The following is a 22,822-nucleotide window of genomic DNA, read 5'->3' on the forward strand; positions in this document are numbered from 1 at the left end:
TCCAACAAAACTAATTAATTTATGTTATGAAAACCAAAGTCATAAGGGTGGGTACCAGGGATCATATGGCTGTGTTAGGGTTTAATGACATGTCTAAGAGAATCTATGTTGGGATTTGCACCATGACAAGGAAATCCCAATCAAGGGGTTACAGTATTTCCCTCCTCCCACACCCCTCACAAGGCTATGCCTTGTGGGGAGACAATGTAACCCCATGACTTGGATTTCCTTGTCTTCATACAGACATTATTTTTCTCAGCCAATTTATTTACTTTCACAATTTAGTTAACAGATTCAAAACACAGTATTATTATATGCTCATTTTTTTCCCCGTTAACTTTACATTGTCAGAATCGTTCAATATTCCCTGATACTGAATGCGCACGACAATACACATATAGCATTCACGTGAATAAAGGAACTATTTTCTATTGTAAACAAACAATGACGCAGACGCCAGCACTTTTGATTTGTAAACAAATCATATACACTCGCGTAAGAGGCTCTTTACGTTGTGGTTGTTTAAATTTGTTTCTGAATGAACTAAAACATGTTTCGTGGACTGCAAAAAACCCCAGCTGTTTTGGCACATTCCGCGTTGATACAATGTTACGGATTTAGGCTAGCTACATTATATAAAAGACGGAAGAATAGGTCCTTACAAATAACATACAAGTGACAAGACATATACTGTCTTCTTTATCTGGTGATAAGAATGGCAAAATAAAATATACTTACAGTTTTACATCCTGAATTTCCTCAAATGTTTTTTCTTAATTCTGCAAATCCGAATTACATGAGCCATGTCAAAGGTTTTAAATCTGGATTACACATTTCGAAATTGTGCTGTAATTTCGATGATAAGTGCAACTGCATCCTCCTTACTGCACTCAAAATGAAATAAGCATTAAATTCCATAGCATCTTTTTGATAATTGCAACTGAAAGACTTCATATTTTCCCCATGTTATGATTTCAAACATTCAGTGACAGAAACAGAAACACATTTGCAGACGTAAACACGCTTCTCCCACGCTACTTCAATCCAATATATTTCATTTATAATTTGCACAGATGAATCCAGTCCAAAATCACAAACTTTCGTAGAATCGAAACAAAATACCAAAATATATTCATTCCAGATCAAATGGAAAAGTTGTTGCAATGTGCATTCATTCACAATATGACTGCAAATTTCAATTTTAACTAGACATGCCGTTTTCTTCCGAAAGTTATGTCGAGCGCGACTAAGTTCAAATTTATCTGGGCGGAGTTATGTGCACATTAATAATGATGTCATTGTGTAATGACAAAACTGCACATGTATATTTAGTTTGGAATACGGCATTCATTCATTTACATTGTTTCTTGTAGTGTATTTTGTTTATATAATTAAACCTTAGGTAGAATAAAAAAATGAGCATATAATAAAAAGGTTACTACATTTGTATGGGAAAATATGAACTCGTTTTGTCGGAAGGATATACTGCACTCACAAGTTCATGCAGTATTCCATCCCAAAACTCGTTCACATTTTCCCATACAAATGCAGTAACCTATAATTATTCATCAGGTATTATTGTTTCTTCTCATTCAATATAAAGGTCAGCAGGTTTTGTACTCTTATGAAAATCTGAATAATAAGTCAAACATAGCTATATATGCTGTTCTTACAAAAGGAAAAAATCAAGAAAAAATTTATAATTGTTAGTGTTGAAAGTACTGCACACTAGATGTCTCAAGCCACATGCTATTGTTATTCAAAATAATGTACTGTGCATTTATATGAATATGTTAATGAGGGCAATTCAGTGACCTGTTGACCATAATTAAACAAGTTCTACGCATGAGAAAATAGAAATATAAAACCTTTTGATATTTTACTGGATTATCAAATTTAACTGTCATATGAAAACAACAGTAAGTAATTACCGTATTTACCGTATGTTTTCGGACTGCAACAAATAATTACTTTTTTTGTCGTCCGAATACATAAAATTAGGTGTCCGAAAACATACATTTGAAGATAGATTTATCCCCCCCCCGATTTCTGTAACGAAGTTACTGTTAGCTCACATGACGTGCTGCCATGAAGTAAAACAAGTATTTTGTCAAGCACCATGGAAAGGTTAATGAATGAAAATCAGGCATTACTTGCCTATTTTGTCTATGGGATACATGTCCATCCACCAGAAAACACAGCCATACATGTATTAGAGCCACGATTGTGTGCGTATTTTCCGAAAGAACTGCCATATTACTATATAATCTTGCAATCCACAGTTTAACTCTCTGCTAATTGGTGATCATTAAAATCTACATTACCAACGCGCGCAAGCTTAATTTCTGTGTAATTAAGATATTAATGCAAACTAAATAAAAAGATTTTGGAGTTATAATTTTTAAGATATTTATGACAGAAACATTAGTATCGAGAGTAGAAATACCGGTACATGTATGATGGCTAATCTTAAAGCACCAAAGGTGAGAGGCTCCATATGGGGTGAGTGTTGTATGCATGCATAGGAAGGGTAAAAATAACAAGCAAGTTGCAATATACGAGTCGGCGTGTTTAATATGTTGGTATTTTTTAAAAAAATTAAAGGTGGTCTATTTGTTGTGGTTCACTCTTTTTTTTCTCCCCACCAAGCCAAGGGTAGCTTCAAAATGAGTAGAGCTTGCTGACTCGAAACAATCGACTGCTCAAAGATTGTTTTGATGTACCGGTATGTCGGAGATTTCAAGGTGTCTAGGTGATAATTGTTAATAATAAAACTTGTGGGATTTCTTTGACATGTGTGTTCGGAAATAAAATGCAGCCATCTGGATTTCATTAAAAGAGCACACGATGTACTGAACATTTAGCTCCCACAATCAATATTTATCGTCTACAAAGAGGTTTACTACCAATAGAACAATAACTATGTTTAAACCTTGGTATATAATGCCTCAGGGATAAGGGGTTTGTTTTGTTGCACAATGCCAATGAATTTTACTAATCCATACTGACTCTCCGATGTATTGTTTAATGATATAAAGCAGGGGTCATGGTTTCTAATCAAAGCCATAACTGTCACACCTGTTTGGTGTGGTTTCATGTGTAACAATGTCTACACCAACAACCAATTATATTTTTTTAGCCAAATCAAGCTATTAAAATATAAAGTAAAAATAAAACACCCACCACTATCAAAAGTTTATATACTGGATAGCTGTCGTTGTGAAACATAATATTGTTAGTACTGTAATAATTCTGATGGATAAGTTTATCATACGTTATGCAACAAGCGAGGAGGCACTGCCTAGTTCGTGAAGGGACTCTCCCTTGGCGAAATCGTCTCCAAAGAGGCCAGTAGGCGGTCCACAGAAGCGACTTCAAATTAATGATTCTGAGGATGCATCACAAAAAGAACCGCCTACGAAGAAAGCTGCTCTAGATGACGAGTCTGATTATCTTGAACCCGAGAGTGCTCCACCCGGTTCTGTACGTGGTCACTATAAACATTATAAATTAAAGCAAAAGCAGGATATCGTTAACAATGCAAAATGTCTGGGAATTAGACCAACAACAGAAAAATTCAAGATTCCAAAATCCACGGTGAGTACCTGGATGAAAATTGACTTTTCTGCCGATCTGAACTTGAACGGACATTTGCCTAAGTGTGGACGACCCATTTCATATGGACAAGCTATGGATGATAAGATAGCTCAATGGGTTCTCACTCAACGTGACTTACAAATTCCAGTCAGTGTTGAGGGAACATGTATATATGCCAAGGAGCTTGTCTCAACAGAATTTCTGGAGAGCAAATTTCATGCCAGTTGTTCATGGGGAGAGAGTTTCATGAAAAGACATGACTTTGTGCTCAGAAGCAGGACCTCTCTTGCCCACCGTTTACCAAAGGATTTGGAAGAAAAAGATTGCTTCGTTCCACATGTTTGTGATGGATAGACGTGAGGAGGACGAGTTTGACAATAAGTTTATTATTAACATGGACAAGACACCGATGTACTTTGATCTTGTGCCAGGGAAAACGGTGGACAAAGAAGGAACGAAAAGCGTTCTGATTCGTACAACTGGTGCGGAGAAGAGACACATTACTGTCGTTCTAGCCATTGCAGGTTCTGGCAACGTATTACCTCCAATGATTATTTTCAAGGGAAAGAGACAGCTAGATATGAAGGCTCCAAAAGGGTGGATTATCGCAGTTCAATAGAAAGCATGGATGGACGAAACGCTAATGCTGCGATGGATTGAAGAAATTTATTTGCCATTCACCAGATGAGAATGATCACTATTAGTTATGGACTCGTTCTGGGCTCACATCACTGATGACATGAAGAAACAGTTGCGGCGCGGAAACGTTGTGCCAGCAATAATACCTGGAGGCTGCACATCCAAATTGCAACCTCTTGATGTGAGCATCAATATACCTGTTAAGAGCTACCTCCGCCGCAGCTGGACGGAATACATTAGGGATGCTATGAATGCAGTAATATCATCTAATGAAAGCAGCAACGGACGGATCAAGACAGCCAGAAAACAGACTGTATTGGACTGGGTTGTAAATGCCATGGACACATTGAAGGAAAAGTGCACAATGATAATTCAATCTTTCAAGGTGTGCGGCATCAGTGTCAATCTGAGCGGAAGTGAAAATGTGCTGATCAGAAATGACAAACAATTAAACAATATGGATGATGATAGTGATACAGAATTTGAGGGCTTTTCGCCCGAGGACCTACAAAAGGCTATGGACAAGCTACTTGATACTGAATAATATATTTAAATATATTACAGCATTAAATCATATTTCTTTTCATTCTCTGATATTGCTACTTATTGTGTATGGCTTAATATAACAATGTTTATCTATCTATCTGCATACATACATACATAAATATATACATACGATTAAAAAATTTAAATTATATTAGTTCATGGAAGTTCATGATCACAATAAATAATTATCTAACAAATGAAGCGAATTTTGTATCAGTTAAATTAACGGTAAACACGCTGTGAATTTTACAACAAAACGAGGCAGCAGATTTTCCTAGATTGTGTCCAAAAACATAAATTGTAGAAAAAATTATAGCAGAGCAATGTCCGAAAACTTACAAGGCATTTAAATATTATATTTTTAAAAAAAAACGGTGTCCGAAAACAAACGATGTCCGAAAACATACGGTAAATATGGTAATATCTTTTATACAGATAACTTTTACTTTTCATCAGTTCTAATTTGGAAAAAGTTCTAAGTAGGCAACAGTACGATCATTACAATACTGGGTACAGACTGCCATACATTTCTAATTAAGTGTGTAGTGACGGAGGAGATTTCTAATTCATGATATTCTTGGAAATGAATATTTTCTTTTGAGGAAATGTGGCAAGTGTTGCTATTATTAGTACAATGAATGATACGCTGCATGGAAATTTTATGGAATGGAGTAGCAATAACAACTTTGTGGTCATGGAAGGATGGACAGACAACAAACAAGCCATTCTATCAGCTCTTCTGGTCTATAACCAGTAGAGATAAAAACTGCATCGCTAAAAAAAGGGATTTATCTTTTGATAAAGATAACTTTTCATAAGTTATTATTTATAGTCTAAGATAAATAACAAATATGTTAACGGAAAACACATGCCCCATGAAATTTCTTGAAATCATCTAAATGCAGATGTTTAATATTGAGTCACATATGGATGAACAGACAAGGTCACACTATATGATCCTACCACTGTCATAGTTAGGCATAAAATAAACAATAAATAAAGAAAGTTAGCATGTATAGACATTTTGTACATAAACAAAGCATATGTACATCGACTACACTGTGTTGGACTACTAACAAGGTTTATGTACACTGACTGCACTCTATTGCACTACTCATAAAGTGCACTACTCATAAAATATGTGTACACTGGATTGAGACACAAATCAGATTCATTGTTAGAATTTTGAAGAAGAAAAAATTACATTTTTCTTAAAAACTTCATTCCTAAGCACAGCATAAAAGTTACTTACTATAAACTTGACATGGAAAAGATAGCTGAAACTTACTTTTGCTGCCTTGTCAGCTGCCATTTGATTTTCAACAGCTCTGGTATTGTACCTCTCACCTTCTCCTGTTCCATCCATCTTTGAAACTCCTGAAAGAGAAGGATGGAGGTGGGGGAAAATTTAAATAATGACCAACAACACTGGAACACCTAAAAGGATACAAGAAAATCATTTTTCAAACAAAATTCATCACCCATCTAGAAAAAATTGGTACTGAAAAGCTGAATGCTTAGTTTATATTCAACTTATGATACACCTTCTTTCAATGGTTACCTATGCTAGGATTTTTTCCCATGGTAACCAAAGGCCAACCTTGCTCTCATAACAGGGAGGAGTTACTTCACCTCATAGGCAGAAAAAGGGAGAAGTGAAAGACCAAAGGGGAGACTTGACAATTTTAATCATAATACCAATTGTATCAATAAGCTATACTAAAGTTGGTTTAAAAAAAACAAAATAACAGGCAAGTTCAGTGACTTTTTGCCCCCACCTACCAATGTGGTGCCATATAAGTTCACAACTGATGAAATCTGACAAGACCTTTATGAAAGTGATGTATAAATAAAATGCTGATGTCCTTAGAAGACAGCAGTTTTAAAAAGAAAACAAACTGATTATCTAGCATAAAAAAACGAGAATTATTTCTAATTGTGCTGAATTTCATTAATAAGTTCAGACTTTGCTTATAATAAAACTCACTGGAATTTTGATAATATATGCCTATTCAATTTAATAAATATCTGATCAGAAATAGTCATGACAATGCTGAAAAACTTAAAACAATCAGTTACAAATTTACATCTCATCTCATTTATCCTTTAATCAATGAGACCATTGGAGTGCCACTTCCAATGTCTTTCTGACACGAGTTCTCCAGAGACTATCACTGAGATAATTGGAGTACCACTTCCAATGTCCTTCTGACAAGCATTCTGCAGAGACACTGTCAATGAAATCATTGGGATGCCACTTCTCATGTTTTCCTGACCAAAGTTCCACAGAGATGGTCAATGAGATCATTGGGGTGACAATTCCAATGTCCTACATTCAACATTTCTCCCATCATATTAAATACAAGGGTGACCAAAGAACACGTAACTCCTTTTTATTTACAGTTTAAGATATTTCAAAAGACAACGAACTACAGTTTTAGCTTTTCATGAAATTCCTGAAATTAAGTATAACTGATGCTGTACAAGTATTCTTTATATTTAGATTTAGGTTACAATTTACTCAAATCAGCTTGTCTGTTTTCTGTTTCAGCTAGCTTGTTTCAGAAAAAAATCAGTGGTAATAATATTAATAATAATGAGGACTTTGTATAGTGCCTAATCTTTAGAAGCTCTAAGCACTTTACAACATTAGACAACACCTATAAGATAAAAAACATAATAATATTATTACAAAAACAAACACCATGAAATTAGAAAAACATTAAAAAAAATAAACACGCTGAGAATATTTCAGGTAGGAAACATTATTAGGTCTTTAAGTTTGTTCTTGCAGTCAAAATAAGTGAGTTTTGAGAGCACTCTTGAATGTGATCACTGTGTCTTTGTGTCTAAGTTCAGTGGGCAATTCATTCCACGTTGCTGGGCCCTGGTATGCAAAAGAACGCTGCCCATATGACTTTGTTTTCATAGTGGGAATAATGAGTATACGATTGTCAGAAGAGGAGTGTAAGTATCTTGCTGGTGTGTACACATGGGTGAGGTCAGATAGGTATGTTGGACTAGAGTCCAACAGTGAAAAGTAGCAAAGAGAACAAATTTTGTGTTTGATTCTGGATCGAATGGATAGCCAGTGTAGGGTACAAAGCAGCGGGGAGGGTGCTCTGATCGTGGTACTCTAAGTATGATCTGAGCAGCTGTGTTTTGAACTTATTGAAGTTTCTGGAGTAGACATTGAGATGAACCAGACAGAGTTCAGTTACAATAGTCCAGTCTTGAAAGTACTAATGAATACACAAGTGTTTTAGTGGCATCAACTGAAAGATATTTGCGAATTGAGCTGATGCGTCTCAGCTCAAGATATGCAGCCTTGCATATGTTCATGACATGTTGGTGCAATGTGAGAGTACTGTCCAGAGTAACACCTAGGTTTCATACTGATTGTGTGAATTTAATGTTGGCGTTGCTGATATTTATTGTTTGAGGTAAAGGATGTGAATGAGAAAGTCTTTTTATTGTGATCAGAATGGCCTCAGTTTTATCATCATTCATCTGCAGCTTGTTACATGTCATCCATGATTTCACATCAGAAATGCACCTCTCTACACCTTGGATGGTAGCATCAACTTCAGTTGGTTTGCTAGATTTGTATATTTGGGTGTCATCAGCGTACAATTGGTGAGACACTGGATGATGATCTATGACACTTGAGAGCGACTGAGTGTACAGAATGAAGAGAACAGGTCCAAGAACAGACCAATGTGGAACACCACAACATAGATCAACTGGGCTGGAGTGTATTCCATTTGCAGATACAATTTGTGTCCTGTTGACCAAGTAGAACTTGAACCACAGTAAGGCTGTATCATGAATGCCAAATACATGCTGGAGACGGTGAAGTAATATATCATGTTCTATTGTGTCAAATGCTGCAGACAAATCAAGTAGGGTGAGGACTGTAATCTTTCCGCTATCCAACGCAGAGAGAATGTCATTAACTACTTTTAGAAGAGTAGTTTCAGTACTGTGGCAAGGGTGATATGCAGACTGTACATTGCTAAAAAGACTGTTTGAATTTAGATGAGATACAAGCTGGGATAGAACAACCTTTTCTAAGATTTTTTATATGAATGGGAGATTAGAAACTGAGCGGTAGTTCTTTAAATCGTTATCGTCTAGTGTTGGTTTCTTCAGCAAAGGGTTTACAATGGCAGTTTTGAAAAATGATGGGAATTCCCCGGATGAGAGAGAGGTATTAATAACATCAGTTAGTGAAGGCAATACTGGATCTATGCACTCAAGCAGCAGTGATGTTGGAATCGGATCAAGTTCACATGACTTTGGTGCACTTTTCATCACGATTGTACGTATAAAATCCATAGAGACAGGTTCAAATGCTACTAATGGTTGCTGCTCAAATTCTGTAGCCCAACTGTATGTGACGACGATTCAATTGAAATTGTGGTGTCAAGCATATCTCTAATGGTTTGTACTTTGTCATGGAAGAAATTTGCAAGCATGTCCGAAAGGTTGACTGGAGAGAAGGTAGTTGGAAGTGGTGTTGATTTGTTCCTTGACATTAGCTTGTTAGTAATCTCGAAGAGCTCTTTGCAGCTGGAACTTTCCATGATCTTAGTAGTGTAGTGGGCTGATTTCGCTGCATGGACTATATTTGTGACATTCTTCTTAGCGACTTCATAGATTTGCTTATGAATAGTGAGTCTGGTGGAAAGCCAGAGCCTCTCAGCTTTACGACGGTCTCTTTTAGCAGTGCAAAGTTGGTCCCTAACACTGCTACACCATAGAGAACACTTTTGAATTGATACTCTGCACTTGGTAGCTGGGGTATGTTTGTCAAGTAATGAACGCAGACAGTTATCGAGTTGTTCTGCGGTAGGAGGTAAGCAAGTTGTTAGGTTAGCTTGGATGTCATGCATTAGTTTGGTTCTATTTATCATACGGAGGTTTCTCTTAGTAGCAGACAAAGGTGGAGGGTTAGCGACTGATACGTCAAGATGGCATATAATGCAGAGGTGATCTGTTGCAAGGTCATATGATACCAGGGAGGACAGTATAATGTTATCATCAGGTCTATGAAGAATCCAGTCTAAAATGTGACCATGTTTATGGGTAGGTTGGTGAACTGACTGTTTGAGGTTGAAAACAATGGAATCCATGAGTTTTGATGTATTTGAGTTTCCGGGACAGTCAAAGTGAAAGTTGAAATCTCCAAGAATAATCAGGTTGCCACCTATCGAATTTCCATAGTCCAGGAGATTCGGAAACTGCTCCAAAAAGAGAGAGTCAGCCAGATTGTTTTTTCTACTAGGAGGAGGGCGGTATAGGCAGAAAAAATGGACTGACCTTTGCTCCAGTGTGAGTGTGGTTTGGACTAGTTCAAACGATGTGTGGTCGAAACTGAATGTTGTGGTGTAGTTAAGACGTTTTATCATGGAGTTTTTTGTGATGATAGCAATTCCACCTCTGCGAGAATTACAGGGGAACGACTTGATGGAGTAACCAGGAGGTGTTAGATCCGCACAGTTGGGCTCATCACCTGATGTATTTAACCATGTTTCTGTCAAGAAAAATATGTCAACATTCTGGTTGTTGATAAAATTAACTATTTCTGTACGCTTTTCCAGTGGTCCTATTGACTGGGCATTGAATAATGCAATGTGCAGAGGTATTTCTTGGATAGTTGACACAAAGGTTGACAAATTAATAGGGATTTGAATTAGGTTATCTAAATTAACAGTCAAAATTTTTTTAAATGGTTGTGCCGAAATAAGGTACCTAATCTATTTCTCTTAAAAGAAAAATAAACAATTTAACTTGAAAGGATTGAAATGAATCCCCTGAACACCCTTTGGATTCTACCATTACTTAATACAGGGTTCCATATTTCAACTGGTGATAGATCAATTTATAGGAAAATTTCATAGATATTTGTTTCTGATTTGTGTTTGCTTGATGATTAGTAGATACCTCACTATCTTCGTTCACTTCCTGATGACTGCTTAAGCATATCAGGTTTGTGGTCACTGTGTGCCTCCCATCTTCTACTTCTTCCTGATCCTTAATAATAATAATAATAGGTAATAATAATAATAATAATAATAATAATGACAATGGGTAATAATAATAGTAATAATAATAATATGGTACTCACTCAATACAATGACCATCATCATAACATGATTCCTTAAGTGCTATAAGGCAAGCATCCCATTTTATAATGTAGTATTAGAATTATATGTAGAATGTGTGTGTGTGTGTGTGATTTGGATTTTTAACAATATTTCAGTCATATCGCTACAATGTCTACAGTGTGGCAGTTTATAATGATGTCTAGCACTGGGGCATCATGCCACAGACATGTAGCATGATGTCCCACCCAGTCACATTATCCTGACACCAGGCCGACCAGTCCTGACACTGTTAGTACCATTTTTGTAAGTCTTTGGTATGACTTGGCTGATATGTAGAATTTACTTGCTTATATAAGGTTGTCTCAATATAAGGTCCATCATTATAACACAATTCCTGTTATAAGGCAGGTATTGTCATACATCCCATTTTATAATGTAGTATTAGAATTATATGTAGAATGTACTTGATTATATAAGGTTGTCTCACTATAAGGTCCAACATTATAACATGATTCCTGTTATAAGGCAGGTATTGTCATACATCCCATTTTATAATGTAGTATTAGAATTATATGTAGAATGTACTTGATTATATAAGGTTGTCTTACTATGAGGTCCATCATTATAACACAATTCCTGTTATAAGGCAGGTATTGTCATACATCCCATTTTATAATGTAGTATTAGAATTATATGTAGAATGTACTTGATTATATAAGGTTGTCTCATTATAAGGTCCATCATTATAACATGATTCCTGTTATAAGGCAGGTATTGTCATACATCCCATTTTATAATGTAGTAGTAGAATTATATGTAAAATGTACTTGATTACATAAGGTTGTCTCACTATTAGGTCTATCATTATAACATGATTCCTGTTATAGGGCAGGTACTGTCATACATCCCATTTTATAATGTAGTAGTAGAATTATATGTAGAATGTACTTGATTATATAAGGTTGTCTCACTATGAGGTCCATCATTATAACATGATTCCTGTTATAAGGCAGGTATTGTCATACATCCCATTTTATAATGTAGTAGTAGAATTATATGTAGAATGTACTTGATTATATAAGGTTGTCTCACTATAAGGTCCAACATTATAACATGATTCCTGTTATAGGGCAGGTATTGTCATACATCCCATTTTATAATGTAGTAGTAGAATTATATGCAGAATGTACTTGATTATATAAGGTTGTCTCACTATAAGGTCCAACATTATAACATGATTCCTGTTATAAGGCAGGTATTGTCATACATCCCATTTTATAATGTTGTATTAGAATTATATGCAAAATGTATTTGATTATATAAGGTTGTCTCACTATAAGGTCCAACATTATAACATGATTCCTGTTATAAGGCAGGTATTGTCATACATCCCATTTTATAATGCAGTATTAGAATTATATGTAGAATGTACTTGATTATATAAGGTTGTCTCACTATAAGGTCCAACATTATAACATGATTGCTGTTATAAGGCAGGTATTGTCATACATCCCATTTTATAATGTAGTATTAGAATTATATTATGTAGAATGTACTTGATTATATAAGGTTGTCTCACTATAAGGTCCAACATTATAACACAATTCCTGTTATAAGGTAGGTATTGTCATGGGTTCCAATTCAAAAAGTAGTGGTAGAACTAAATGTACAATGTATTTATTTATACATAACAATCACCAGGCTGACTACTTCATTAATCTGTCACTGATACTTTCAAAGGACTGTAACCTGTCCACCATTGTGGTCAATATTAGGGACTGTTCATGCCATGTTCCTATACTAACAACACATGACCACAATTCATTAAAAAGGGAGTATTTTTGAATAAGTAGAATAACTTCTGACTTGTGAGAGCCTTGTTTAGCAAGCAAATGAAATAATTTGACTTGTGCATAAATGTCATTTTAAACAAGCAAAAATTTAAGATATTTATAGCATTAAAAAAATACTGATTTTACTTGACCAAACAAAGAATAGTGTAGTCAAATGATTTTTTTTGAAATTCATTCAGATGCCATGGTTAGCATGATGTTATTTCATCACTTATAAGTTGAGTCCAACTGCAAACTGCACAGACCCAGATCTGTCACTACATAATGTGGCAGATCTGGTTCTCTGCAATGTGTTAGGAATAATCAGTTGAACAAACAACACAGATCCTGATCTGCTCGTGCATTATGTGATAGTAGATCAGGGTCCATGTTATTTGTAGTTGGACTTGAATTATAAGCAAGTATATATGGTATGTAATGGCTTAATAGCACATCAACACAATCCTGTACTAAGATTTTTTAAAATCTATATAAAAACAAAAAGGGTAAAACCCCTAAAATACAAATAGTTTAATGTAGTGGATAATGGTTTTGCATGTGTCAAAAGACAACACGTGTTGTGGGTAGACACTGGTTATCAGTGCTAAATTAAGTACAAATATCTACTTATATCTGCTATTGCTAAAAAAAATATAGCTTAAATATTCACCCCCAATTTTTGAAAAAAAATGTAATTTTTGGATGGGGGTGTAAACAAATTTAATTATGCAATGCTTACCTATTGCACTGCTTTCCTTTTCCAAGAATCTTACTCTCCAGTCCAAGCTAATTATTCCCTCTTCCAATTAGTATTGATAGGACATAATTGAAAAGAACACAATCACAGTCAGACCCCTTATTCATTGCCAACATACATAATACCATCCTGTTTTCACGTGAACACTACAGTGCAAGACATCAGAGCATCGTGGAAGAAAGGATTCTTTGCAATATTAGTAGATAAGTATTACATAATAAAAAATTTGTTTATTCCAACAAAAACTACATTTTTATAACAATAATACATTACCTGCTACTACTGCACTGCTGAATTTACCAGTTAGGTCGAAGGCTTATATCTCGACAAATCTTGTAGAGAAAACTGTTGTACTTCTTTATGGTTCACTCCTGGAAGGTGGCCACATGTTAAGCTGTCAATAATGGGCCCAACAAAGTAAGAATATATACACTATGATGTGCCAAATTTTGAAGGCAAAAGGAGAATGTGCTTTCAGACCATCATAAAACAGCTCTAATAACATCATTCAAAGAGGAACAGCTCAAAGAGTTTCAAGATGCAGCAATAACCCTACCATCAAGGGCTTTAATTCTCATGAAAGAAATGTCCCTCCCAGTCAAGTTTGGAGTCCCCCAACTCAACTAAGATAGGTAAAGGTAAGCTGATGCAGCCAAGTTTGGAGTCCCCCCAACCTTGATAGGTAAAGGTAAGCTGATGCAGCCAAGTTTGGAGTCCCCACCAACCAAGAAAGGTAAGTTGATGAGGTTTTAACCAGAAGAGCCATTATGAGAGACAATGATTTAGTTGATCATAAACATAAGATCTGGATGAGATGCAGCCCAGAAAACCTTTACACGCTGGAGAGATTATCCTTACCTTGTCCTCAGCACAAGAAGGTTAGGGCACAAGTCTGGGGGGAAGGAGATGGTACACTTATTTGAATGCCATATCGAACATCCAAATCTCCTCCTCCCACATCACCTGATCCAACAATTGGAAAGGAGTTAGGATCTCAAAGGCAGGAGAGGGACTGTTGCTACCAGTTCCTTTGACATAATCATCTTGTGCCCACTCCCAAGGCAAGACAAGGCTGTGCCTTCCAGTATCTCTCAAAATAGGGTTGCCATCATCTTGAAGTCATTCATGGGGCCAGGTTTGAAGTGATGGAGCAGGTCCACTACATGTCATGTCCAGACTACTTTCAAATCATGGAAGGGACATTTATGGCACCATGTGGTTGGAGGAAGACACCTGCCAGAAGTAGGAGTCCCACCAATGCAAATCTGCCAACCCAAACAAGACTTCTCCCAATAAGGCAGTTGATTATTTTTCATAAGTCTGACCAGTTTTCAGTAAGGTGTAACAAAATATCATGTACTAATATTGTCAAGTTGGAAATGTATATATAAAATGTTCTGATGCATCAAAACATTATGTTAATCTGAAAAAGTTTGCAGTGTACACATACACCTTATTTACCTCTGACCCAGTTGCACAAACTTCAGTTCCAAACCCTATGCAGCTCAATGGCTTGTTGCTATCTTTCAACTTAATGTAATCCTTAGAATATTTTCTTCATTTCACATTATGATGGCAATCATATCTCCCACGTGACATACTCAAATCAACACATGATGTGCCATAAATGTAATTATGTCCCTTCCTGATTTTATTCAGAACAATCAGAATATTCCTTTTAATTCTTCTGTATTGATTATTAAAACTTTTTTAAGAGGCTTATTCTTTCCTTTTGCCTTTAACATGTAGCTGGATGCCATTTTAAAAAAATGATATAATCAACAGTTTGATCATGCAGATGTGTCACATGAAAAAATATGTGCTGTAAAAGGCATCTGAGGCACTACTGTAAAGTTTAGTTTGGTTCTCTAACTAATTCCACAAAGCAAATATGAAACCCAGATCCAAATAAAATATGGACATGCCATTTTATCATGATTTTACCGCAATTATCATATTTCCGTAGTGTTTCCATAAGTCCATATTTTAAGGGTCATTTTGATAAATCATAAAGCAAAATCGTAAAGATTGGCTGGTCTGACATCCTGTAGAGATGAAATAGAAGACTAACTTACCAGAAACGGAGGTCACCACATTCTGTAGAGTTGAAAGGGAACACAGGAGTGAAGGATGCCAATTTGAGTCCCCTCGTAATTACAGCAAGTACAATGTGACCTCCTATTCCCATTGGGATCAAACAGTGATATAAGAAAAGAATGGCATCGACCTGATCCCTGTCTCCATACTGATAATTAAAAAATGGTGACCAGTGTTTGTTTAATGATGGTGACTGGAAATCGGTCAAAACCAGTCTGGCAACAAAGATCTGATGTACAAACCCACACCAGGTATATCTGGACAAGTCTGCCGCTCCTCCCTCCCAGAAAGTCATGATTCAATAATCTCATTCAAATGGACACTGACCTTGAGTGTGCTACTCATTCCGAAGTGAGTAGTGCAACTTACTCTCATGTGTTTTTCCTCCCTTGGGAGGGGGCAGGGACCAATCCCTTACTGGCACTAATGACATTATAAAATAATTCTGGGACCCTTGGCCCTTCGGCAATCTCAACCAAGGAGGTCACGGCATGTTCTTGCCCTTCATCCTCCCTTTACATATGCCTCTTTTTGTAAAGTCCCACACCTGGTTATATCAACAACAACAAACTGGACAGCCATCCATGCATGCACATCAAGTCCCATGGGTCATCCTGCACCCGCACTTGCTTACACCATGTGGCAATAGAAGCTCGGAAGATAAAAATTCACACAAAGGAAAAAAGGTAACTGAACACGGGTAGACAATACTTACTTCTGGTTATGGAAGAAGTGCGGGGATACAATTTAATGAAGCTCTACATGTTAAGACACTAAATAAATCCTATAATTTACAAAATCAACACAGATAACACTCACATAAAGCAAAGGACTGAGAAGACAAACACACAATTAATACAAAAAAGAAAGGTGATGTAGCACATGTGTCATGCATACATCTTCTAAGGAAAAAGATAGTATTCCATATTTTGGCTCTGACTACGGAATCAAACTATAATCATACTGCAGGTTCAAGTCACAGGAGGATGGTATTCTGTATGTTAGTTGTGACTAAGGAATCAGACTGGGATCATGTTCTTACCATCTTGGCCCTCCAACCCTAAATGTTAGAAACAATAACTAGTCTGGACTGGGGACTAAGAGTTACAGAAAGGAAAGTAATTCAGTAGTAACAGATAAATCATTACTTATATTAAACTGATAATTGTTAATTCCATGAAAATACCCACAACATTAAATATATAGGTATGTACAAAACGCACAACAGAAAATATATAGGTATGTACAAAAAACACAACAGAAAATATATAGGTATGTACAAAACACACAAACTTTTAATTAGAAATCCTACATTCATAATGAGGTCAACATTTCTTTCCCCTGTATGTTGTTTATAATATACATACAAATTTCAAGTCACCAGGATGAGGTAAATCAAAACCCTGTAGACACTTCACTGCAGCTTCTCCATTCTCCAGGGAAATGCTGAACCAAGGGACACTTTTCAGATTGTCTTTTATGCATTTGGTTGGAAAATATTCCTCTACTAAGATCTGACCCAGGCAATACTGCAAAAAAGTGTAAATCAATTATACTGCACTTCTAACAAAAAAGCAGACTGAACACACCACATCCTAATAAAGGCATGACATGCATTCAGGAGCAACTTGATAATATAGCCCGAGTAATATTTCATATTTATTCACTAGAAATTCTGCAGTTGAAGCTGGATGTTAAATGGTGTGGGTTTTGACATCACAGTCCAACAAAATAATAATGATAATAATAAGTCATCAAAAAGTATACAAGAACTTTGGAAATATTTGGAGATTTATGGCATTTATAAATCAATCATACAGACTTCCTGTTCTGAAAATCTCACATGATCTCAACAGCCATGTCATACAGGAAAAATATTCACTCACCAACATGTCCTTTTATGGTGACCAAATTGGATGCCAGACTGGCATCATTTTCATTGCTGACCAGCTAGTACATAACCTTAAGTCTTCTAGTGAAAACCCAAAGTTAATATAACCTTGGGATGAATGTGTGGAAAGTTTCACAGCAATCCTCTAGAAGTAGTAATGATAACAATTGTGTTCTAATGGAAAACAGACAATCACATAACCTCTTCTGGTCTATAACCAGTAAAGCTAAAAAAAATGATTTAATTAAGTTTTAATCCATTCAAAGTATTCCACCCAAACAAAATTAGGCTTGCACAATTATAGCTAATAATTGTTGTTGTTGTCGGGTTTAACACCATTTTTCAGCACATGATAGGCTATGCATGGCGGCCAGTATTAATGGTGGAGGAAGAACCAGTGAAAACCCCGGAAAAAAACACCAACCCATGAGAAGCTACTGGCAAGCTTTCTCACATACCCACAGTGGCCAAATCCTAGACTCGAACCCATGCAGACAGAGGTGAGATGGCAATGATCCATAACGGAGAGCGCTCTAGACCACTCAGGGCCCCATAGCTAATAATAATAATAATAATAATAAAAATAATAACAACAATAATAATTTTCTAAAATGATGATGATGATTATAAAAATAATAATAATAATAATATAAATACCAACCATTGGCTAAAACAAATGGATTGAGATTGCTCCCCTGATTAGTTAACATGTCAGGTTGTGAATGCAAATTCTCACATGTATTTAAACTATTGACGGGAAAGAAAAGCTTTCACCACTGAGTTGCCACACTGTCTATTAAATGTGGTATCATTTATCTTCTTTCTGTGACCACACATTATCATATATCAGGTCACATATATGCCAGCATTCTCATTTGGATAATCCCCATGAAAAAAAACCCTGATTTATGACTTCAAAGCTATCCATAAACCCGCCCCTAAAGTACATACACTTGCTTTGAAATATAAGGCGAGTTAATCTGTGCAGTCAGCGTAGATAACTGAGTATATTGTTACACCACTGGGGTTTCACCCCCCTAAGTCATAGCCTGAAAACCACTAAAAGTCACAACCAAGGGAACTGAAGTCTCTGAGGTTATTCCATTGGACTCATGACCTGAAGGGTGCCAGTTCAACACCCAAAATCTGATCATTTTCCATATGATCATTGTTCTTGTTTTGATGAAAAAAAGTTAAATAATAATTATTCATAGAAAAGATGTTCTGAATTGCTGTAAGGATTAAAAGTATCCTTAGAATAATAACTTACCGTCACATTGAACAATCCACCATAACAGTTCATTGTTGTTTTCCAAGCACCCACCAGAGTACCATACTTCACTAGCACTGTAAATAAAAGCATTCAACATTTAAATAAACCAGTTTCTATGGTACTATCCTTGGAATTCAAGGGCAGATCTTCATAACGAAGGAAAATAAAATGCTGAAGCATATGAAAATACTGAACTAGTGACTACACAATTTGCATAGTTACCTCCCCCGACTGACAAGTAAGATATGGATGCATGGATTTACATCTGCATTTCTTTACAAACCGATTTTAATACTGGTAAGTAAGTCAACATATAAATACTGAATAAAATAATAAAATATAACAATGGGTCTGATGTTCCTATTTTAAAAAAGAAATAACACTGCAAACATGTCCATCATACCAGATTTAATCCAACATTTGACGTAACATAACCATATGAATACAAATTTAATAATAAATTTGAATTTTTAAAGGTTGAAATGCTCTAAGCCTGACTTATTCCTTAAAGTTTTGACAGTTTTTAATTTTCACGTTGCAGTCTTAAGTACCAGATTGTTAAATTGGAACTCAGCTGATAATCTGAACAAGTTTTTTCAAATTACTGACATTTTTAGTGTAGTGTATGAATCAAAATGTACCAAGCATCTTAAGTTCAAGATCATTCCGTACTTCCTGCACTTACCTTTTGAATATATTTCAAAGTATGAAGCATTCCAGCTTTTATTCGACTTCAGCTTGTATTCTGGTGGGGAAAAAGGTAAAATTTATGTAACAGGCGCCTGGCTGACAAAATCTTAAATGGTTTACAAGCCATGTATATACATTTTCACAAAATCGCACAAAATGTTTCCTTCAAATTCTATATAAAAAGCCTGGAAAAATGACATTAAGATTTACTCATCCAGCAAAACTGTCCACTTGTCCCAGGCACAGAGTCTACACCAGCTGCTGCACAGAACAGTTGCTGAATGAACTAAACTTAATCTTTATTCTATGCAGTAAATTGTTTATTAGAGCTTAGAAAAGTACAATAAAATGCAATTATTTTATTTCCCAGCAACATAAAAATACTGTTTTTAAATTACGAATACCAGACATTAATCATGCCGTAAAGAGTTCCTTATGGAAATTTGTGTATACCCTCTTTGGGAAAGTTATAGTGTACCAATTTACAGAGCAAAATATTATTGCCAGTAATATATTTAGCTCATAACTATTATATCTAAGGACTGTTTTTAATTTAAGGGAGTCTTTTATTTTTTGAAGCAAAACTCAAAAGAGAAAATTCTTCAACAGTGGCAAAATGTACAGACATACTTCAAGTCAATAAAAAAATACATCTTGTGAACAGTTGAGAATCCAAGGTATTAACAATCATAATCAATTATAATCTTATTTGCATCTGCATTAACTGCTGTTAAGTGCAAATCATATCTGCATTAACCTGTCCACATCAACTGCTATCACTGAGTTTAAATCTCATCCACATCCACTGCATTGAGTGCAAATCTCATCCACATCAACTGCATTCATTGAGTGCAAATCTCATCCACATCAACTGCATTCATTGAGTGCAAATCTCATCCACATCAACTGCTATCATTGAGTGCAAATCTCATCCACATCAACTGCATTCATTGAGTGCAAATCTCATCCATATCAACTGCTATCATTGAGTGCAAATCTCATCCACATCAACTGCTATCGTTGAGTGCAAATCTCATACACATCAACTGCTATCACTGACTGCAAATCTCATCCACATGACTGAGTGTAAATCTCATTCATGTTAACTGCTATGGCTGAGTGCAAATCTCATTCACATTTTAACTGATATCACTGAGTGCAAATCTCATTATGTTAACTGCTATCGCTGAGTGCAAATCTCATTCATGTTAACTGCTATCACTGAGTGCAAATCTCATTCATGTTAAATGCTATTACTGAGTGCAAATCTCATCCACATTTTAACTGATATCAGAGTGCAAATCTCATTCATGTTAACTGCTGTGGCTGAGTGCAGATCTAATTCATGTTAAATGCTATCTTTGAGTGCAAATCTCATTCATGTTAACTGCTATCACTGAGTGCAAATCTCATGCACATTTTAACTATCGCTGAGTGCAAATCTCATTCATGTTAACTGCTATGACTGAGTGCAGATCTTGTTCATATTAACTGCAGATCTCATCAGAAACTGCGTGTGTGTGAGTGTGTATATGAGATCTGGATTTTTAATATAGCTTTAAAAAAAATTCCATCATATCGCTATGATGTCTGCAGTCATATTATCCTGACACCAGGCCAACCAGTCCTAACACTAACCTCTTATTGCTGAGTGTCTATTGAGACAGCTGTTAGTACCCACTTGCATAAGTCTTTGGTACGACTCGGCCAGGATTCAAACCTGCGACCTCCTGTATCTGAGGCAGATGCTCTAACCACTTAGGCCACCAGAGCAGTCAGCGAGAAACTAAGCAATATGAATGGCATCGAAGAGTCTCAAGGTACAATTCTGAGAAGTGCTGTTGCAACTGACAGTACGTTTTACAGAACCTTTACAGTATCTTGTTTCTTTTGTCATTTTTATTTGATACTTTATTGTTCAAGAAGAATATTTAAGAACACCTCTTACATGTTTTGTTCAATTCACGGAAAATTGCAGAAACGTGTTTTCTCCCAACATTATGAAACCACTGGCTAAAAAATATTAAAAGTTCAAAACTGCTTGGATATCAGAATTTAAATATGTGAAGGCAGGTAGCAAAAGTCCGGAGTTTGCACTGTGTGTTTCAAAGGTATGCATCTTTTGTATTTCATAAACTATTTGACATTTTTATGCACATAAATTAAATTCAAACTCTAGACAAAATACATCACTTAACAATATATTACAAGATAATTATTTCAAGCTGGGATAAATTATTCATAAAAGCATAAATAAATCATGTATATCTTCATGTTTATCTAAAGTCTAAATCATTTGTATGGCTTTTTAAAAATTATTTAAAAAATAGCAGTAGTGAAACCTGCCAAGTTTATGTTCCAAGCTATGAAGAGCATGTAGCCCTCAAGGATGAGATTCACTAATACATCTTAAGCCCATGTCAGGAACTTCCACTGAGATGTGAACATAAATTGGGGGAGTATTGGGGAGTAGTCAGCAACCTTATAAAACCAGCAACAGGAAAATTGTATTTACTTCTTCATAGGCTGAGCTTAGTTGTCCTGTCTTTACAACATTATAATATGGATACAAAGAGGGCATTCTCCAATCTTTGCAAAATGCAAAGTGATTCAGGGGTCTATTTAGATCCTGTTAAGTGTGAGGCTTAATAATCAGAACCAATGTCAGGGATGGTCCTGGCTTTTAAAAAGCTGTCGCCAAAAAAATCGCCAACCTCAATATTTTGTCGACAATTTTCAAAAAGTGTCGCCAGAACAAGTAGCGTACATTTTTCCAAGTGTTAATTTAGTCTATTAATGTAACAGGCAATGAAAATTACAAAAGATGGGTTAGTTAATACTCTAATTACAACAAGCATTAACAAAATGTTACAAAGTGTTACATAAAGATCCATCGCGAGTTTAGGGCTGCCCACTTGTTGAATGCAGTTTCAAAGTCTAATTTTTCACATCTGTACATGCTGATTCTCATGAAATTCTTGAGAGATGAGATGCAGAGTTTATTTCTGATGTCAGTTTTTAAGAGGTTCATCTTACTGTATCCACGTTCACAGTCCACAGTGCTGACAGGTGACACCAGTAGTCTATCAGCAGGCCCCCCCCCCCATGGCTAGCTTTACAAAGCTTGTAGTGAATTGCTTCCTAAATCCCAAGAATAATCACTGAATGCTGTATAAATTTTCTCGACAAGCAAAATAGGATCTCCATTCCCACGAATGAAATTTACACGACTCAACACCTGGCAATATTGGACCGTATATATAAGCATAAATTCACACCCAATTTAGAGATTCTTTCACTCTTTTGAGAAATAAATAATTATTTTTAATTATGCAAAACTGGGGTTTTTTGTGCTATTTCTTGTTGCGGAGTTTAAATCTCAGCAGCCGT

The 22,822-nt window shown here is 35.8% G+C and overlaps 1 protein-coding gene across 1 annotated transcript in view; it reads right to left on the minus strand.

Annotated features, from left to right (window-relative positions):
• Positions 1–22,822, minus strand: part of LOC149780876 (F-box only protein 31-like) — a 35,323-nt gene that overhangs the window by 10,083 nt on the left and 2,418 nt on the right. Inside the window, exons 2-6 of the mRNA XM_089937973.1 lie at positions 19,428–19,487; positions 18,740–18,816; positions 16,946–17,107; positions 10,729–10,818; positions 6,071–6,159 (exon numbers count right to left, since the gene is read on the minus strand). Of these exons, the coding sequence (XP_089794099.1) occupies positions 6,071–6,159; positions 10,729–10,818; positions 16,946–17,107; positions 18,740–18,816; positions 19,428–19,487 (478 nt within the window). The remainder of the gene's footprint in view (positions 1–6,070; positions 6,160–10,728; positions 10,819–16,945; positions 17,108–18,739; positions 18,817–19,427; positions 19,488–22,822) is intronic.

The sequence above is a fragment of the Sinohyriopsis cumingii genome, chromosome 16, assembly GCF_028554795.1.
Source record: "Sinohyriopsis cumingii isolate HCF-2022 chromosome 16, ASM2855479v2, whole genome shotgun sequence".
NCBI classification, from domain to species: Eukaryota; Metazoa; Mollusca; class Bivalvia; order Unionida; family Unionidae; genus Sinohyriopsis; species Sinohyriopsis cumingii.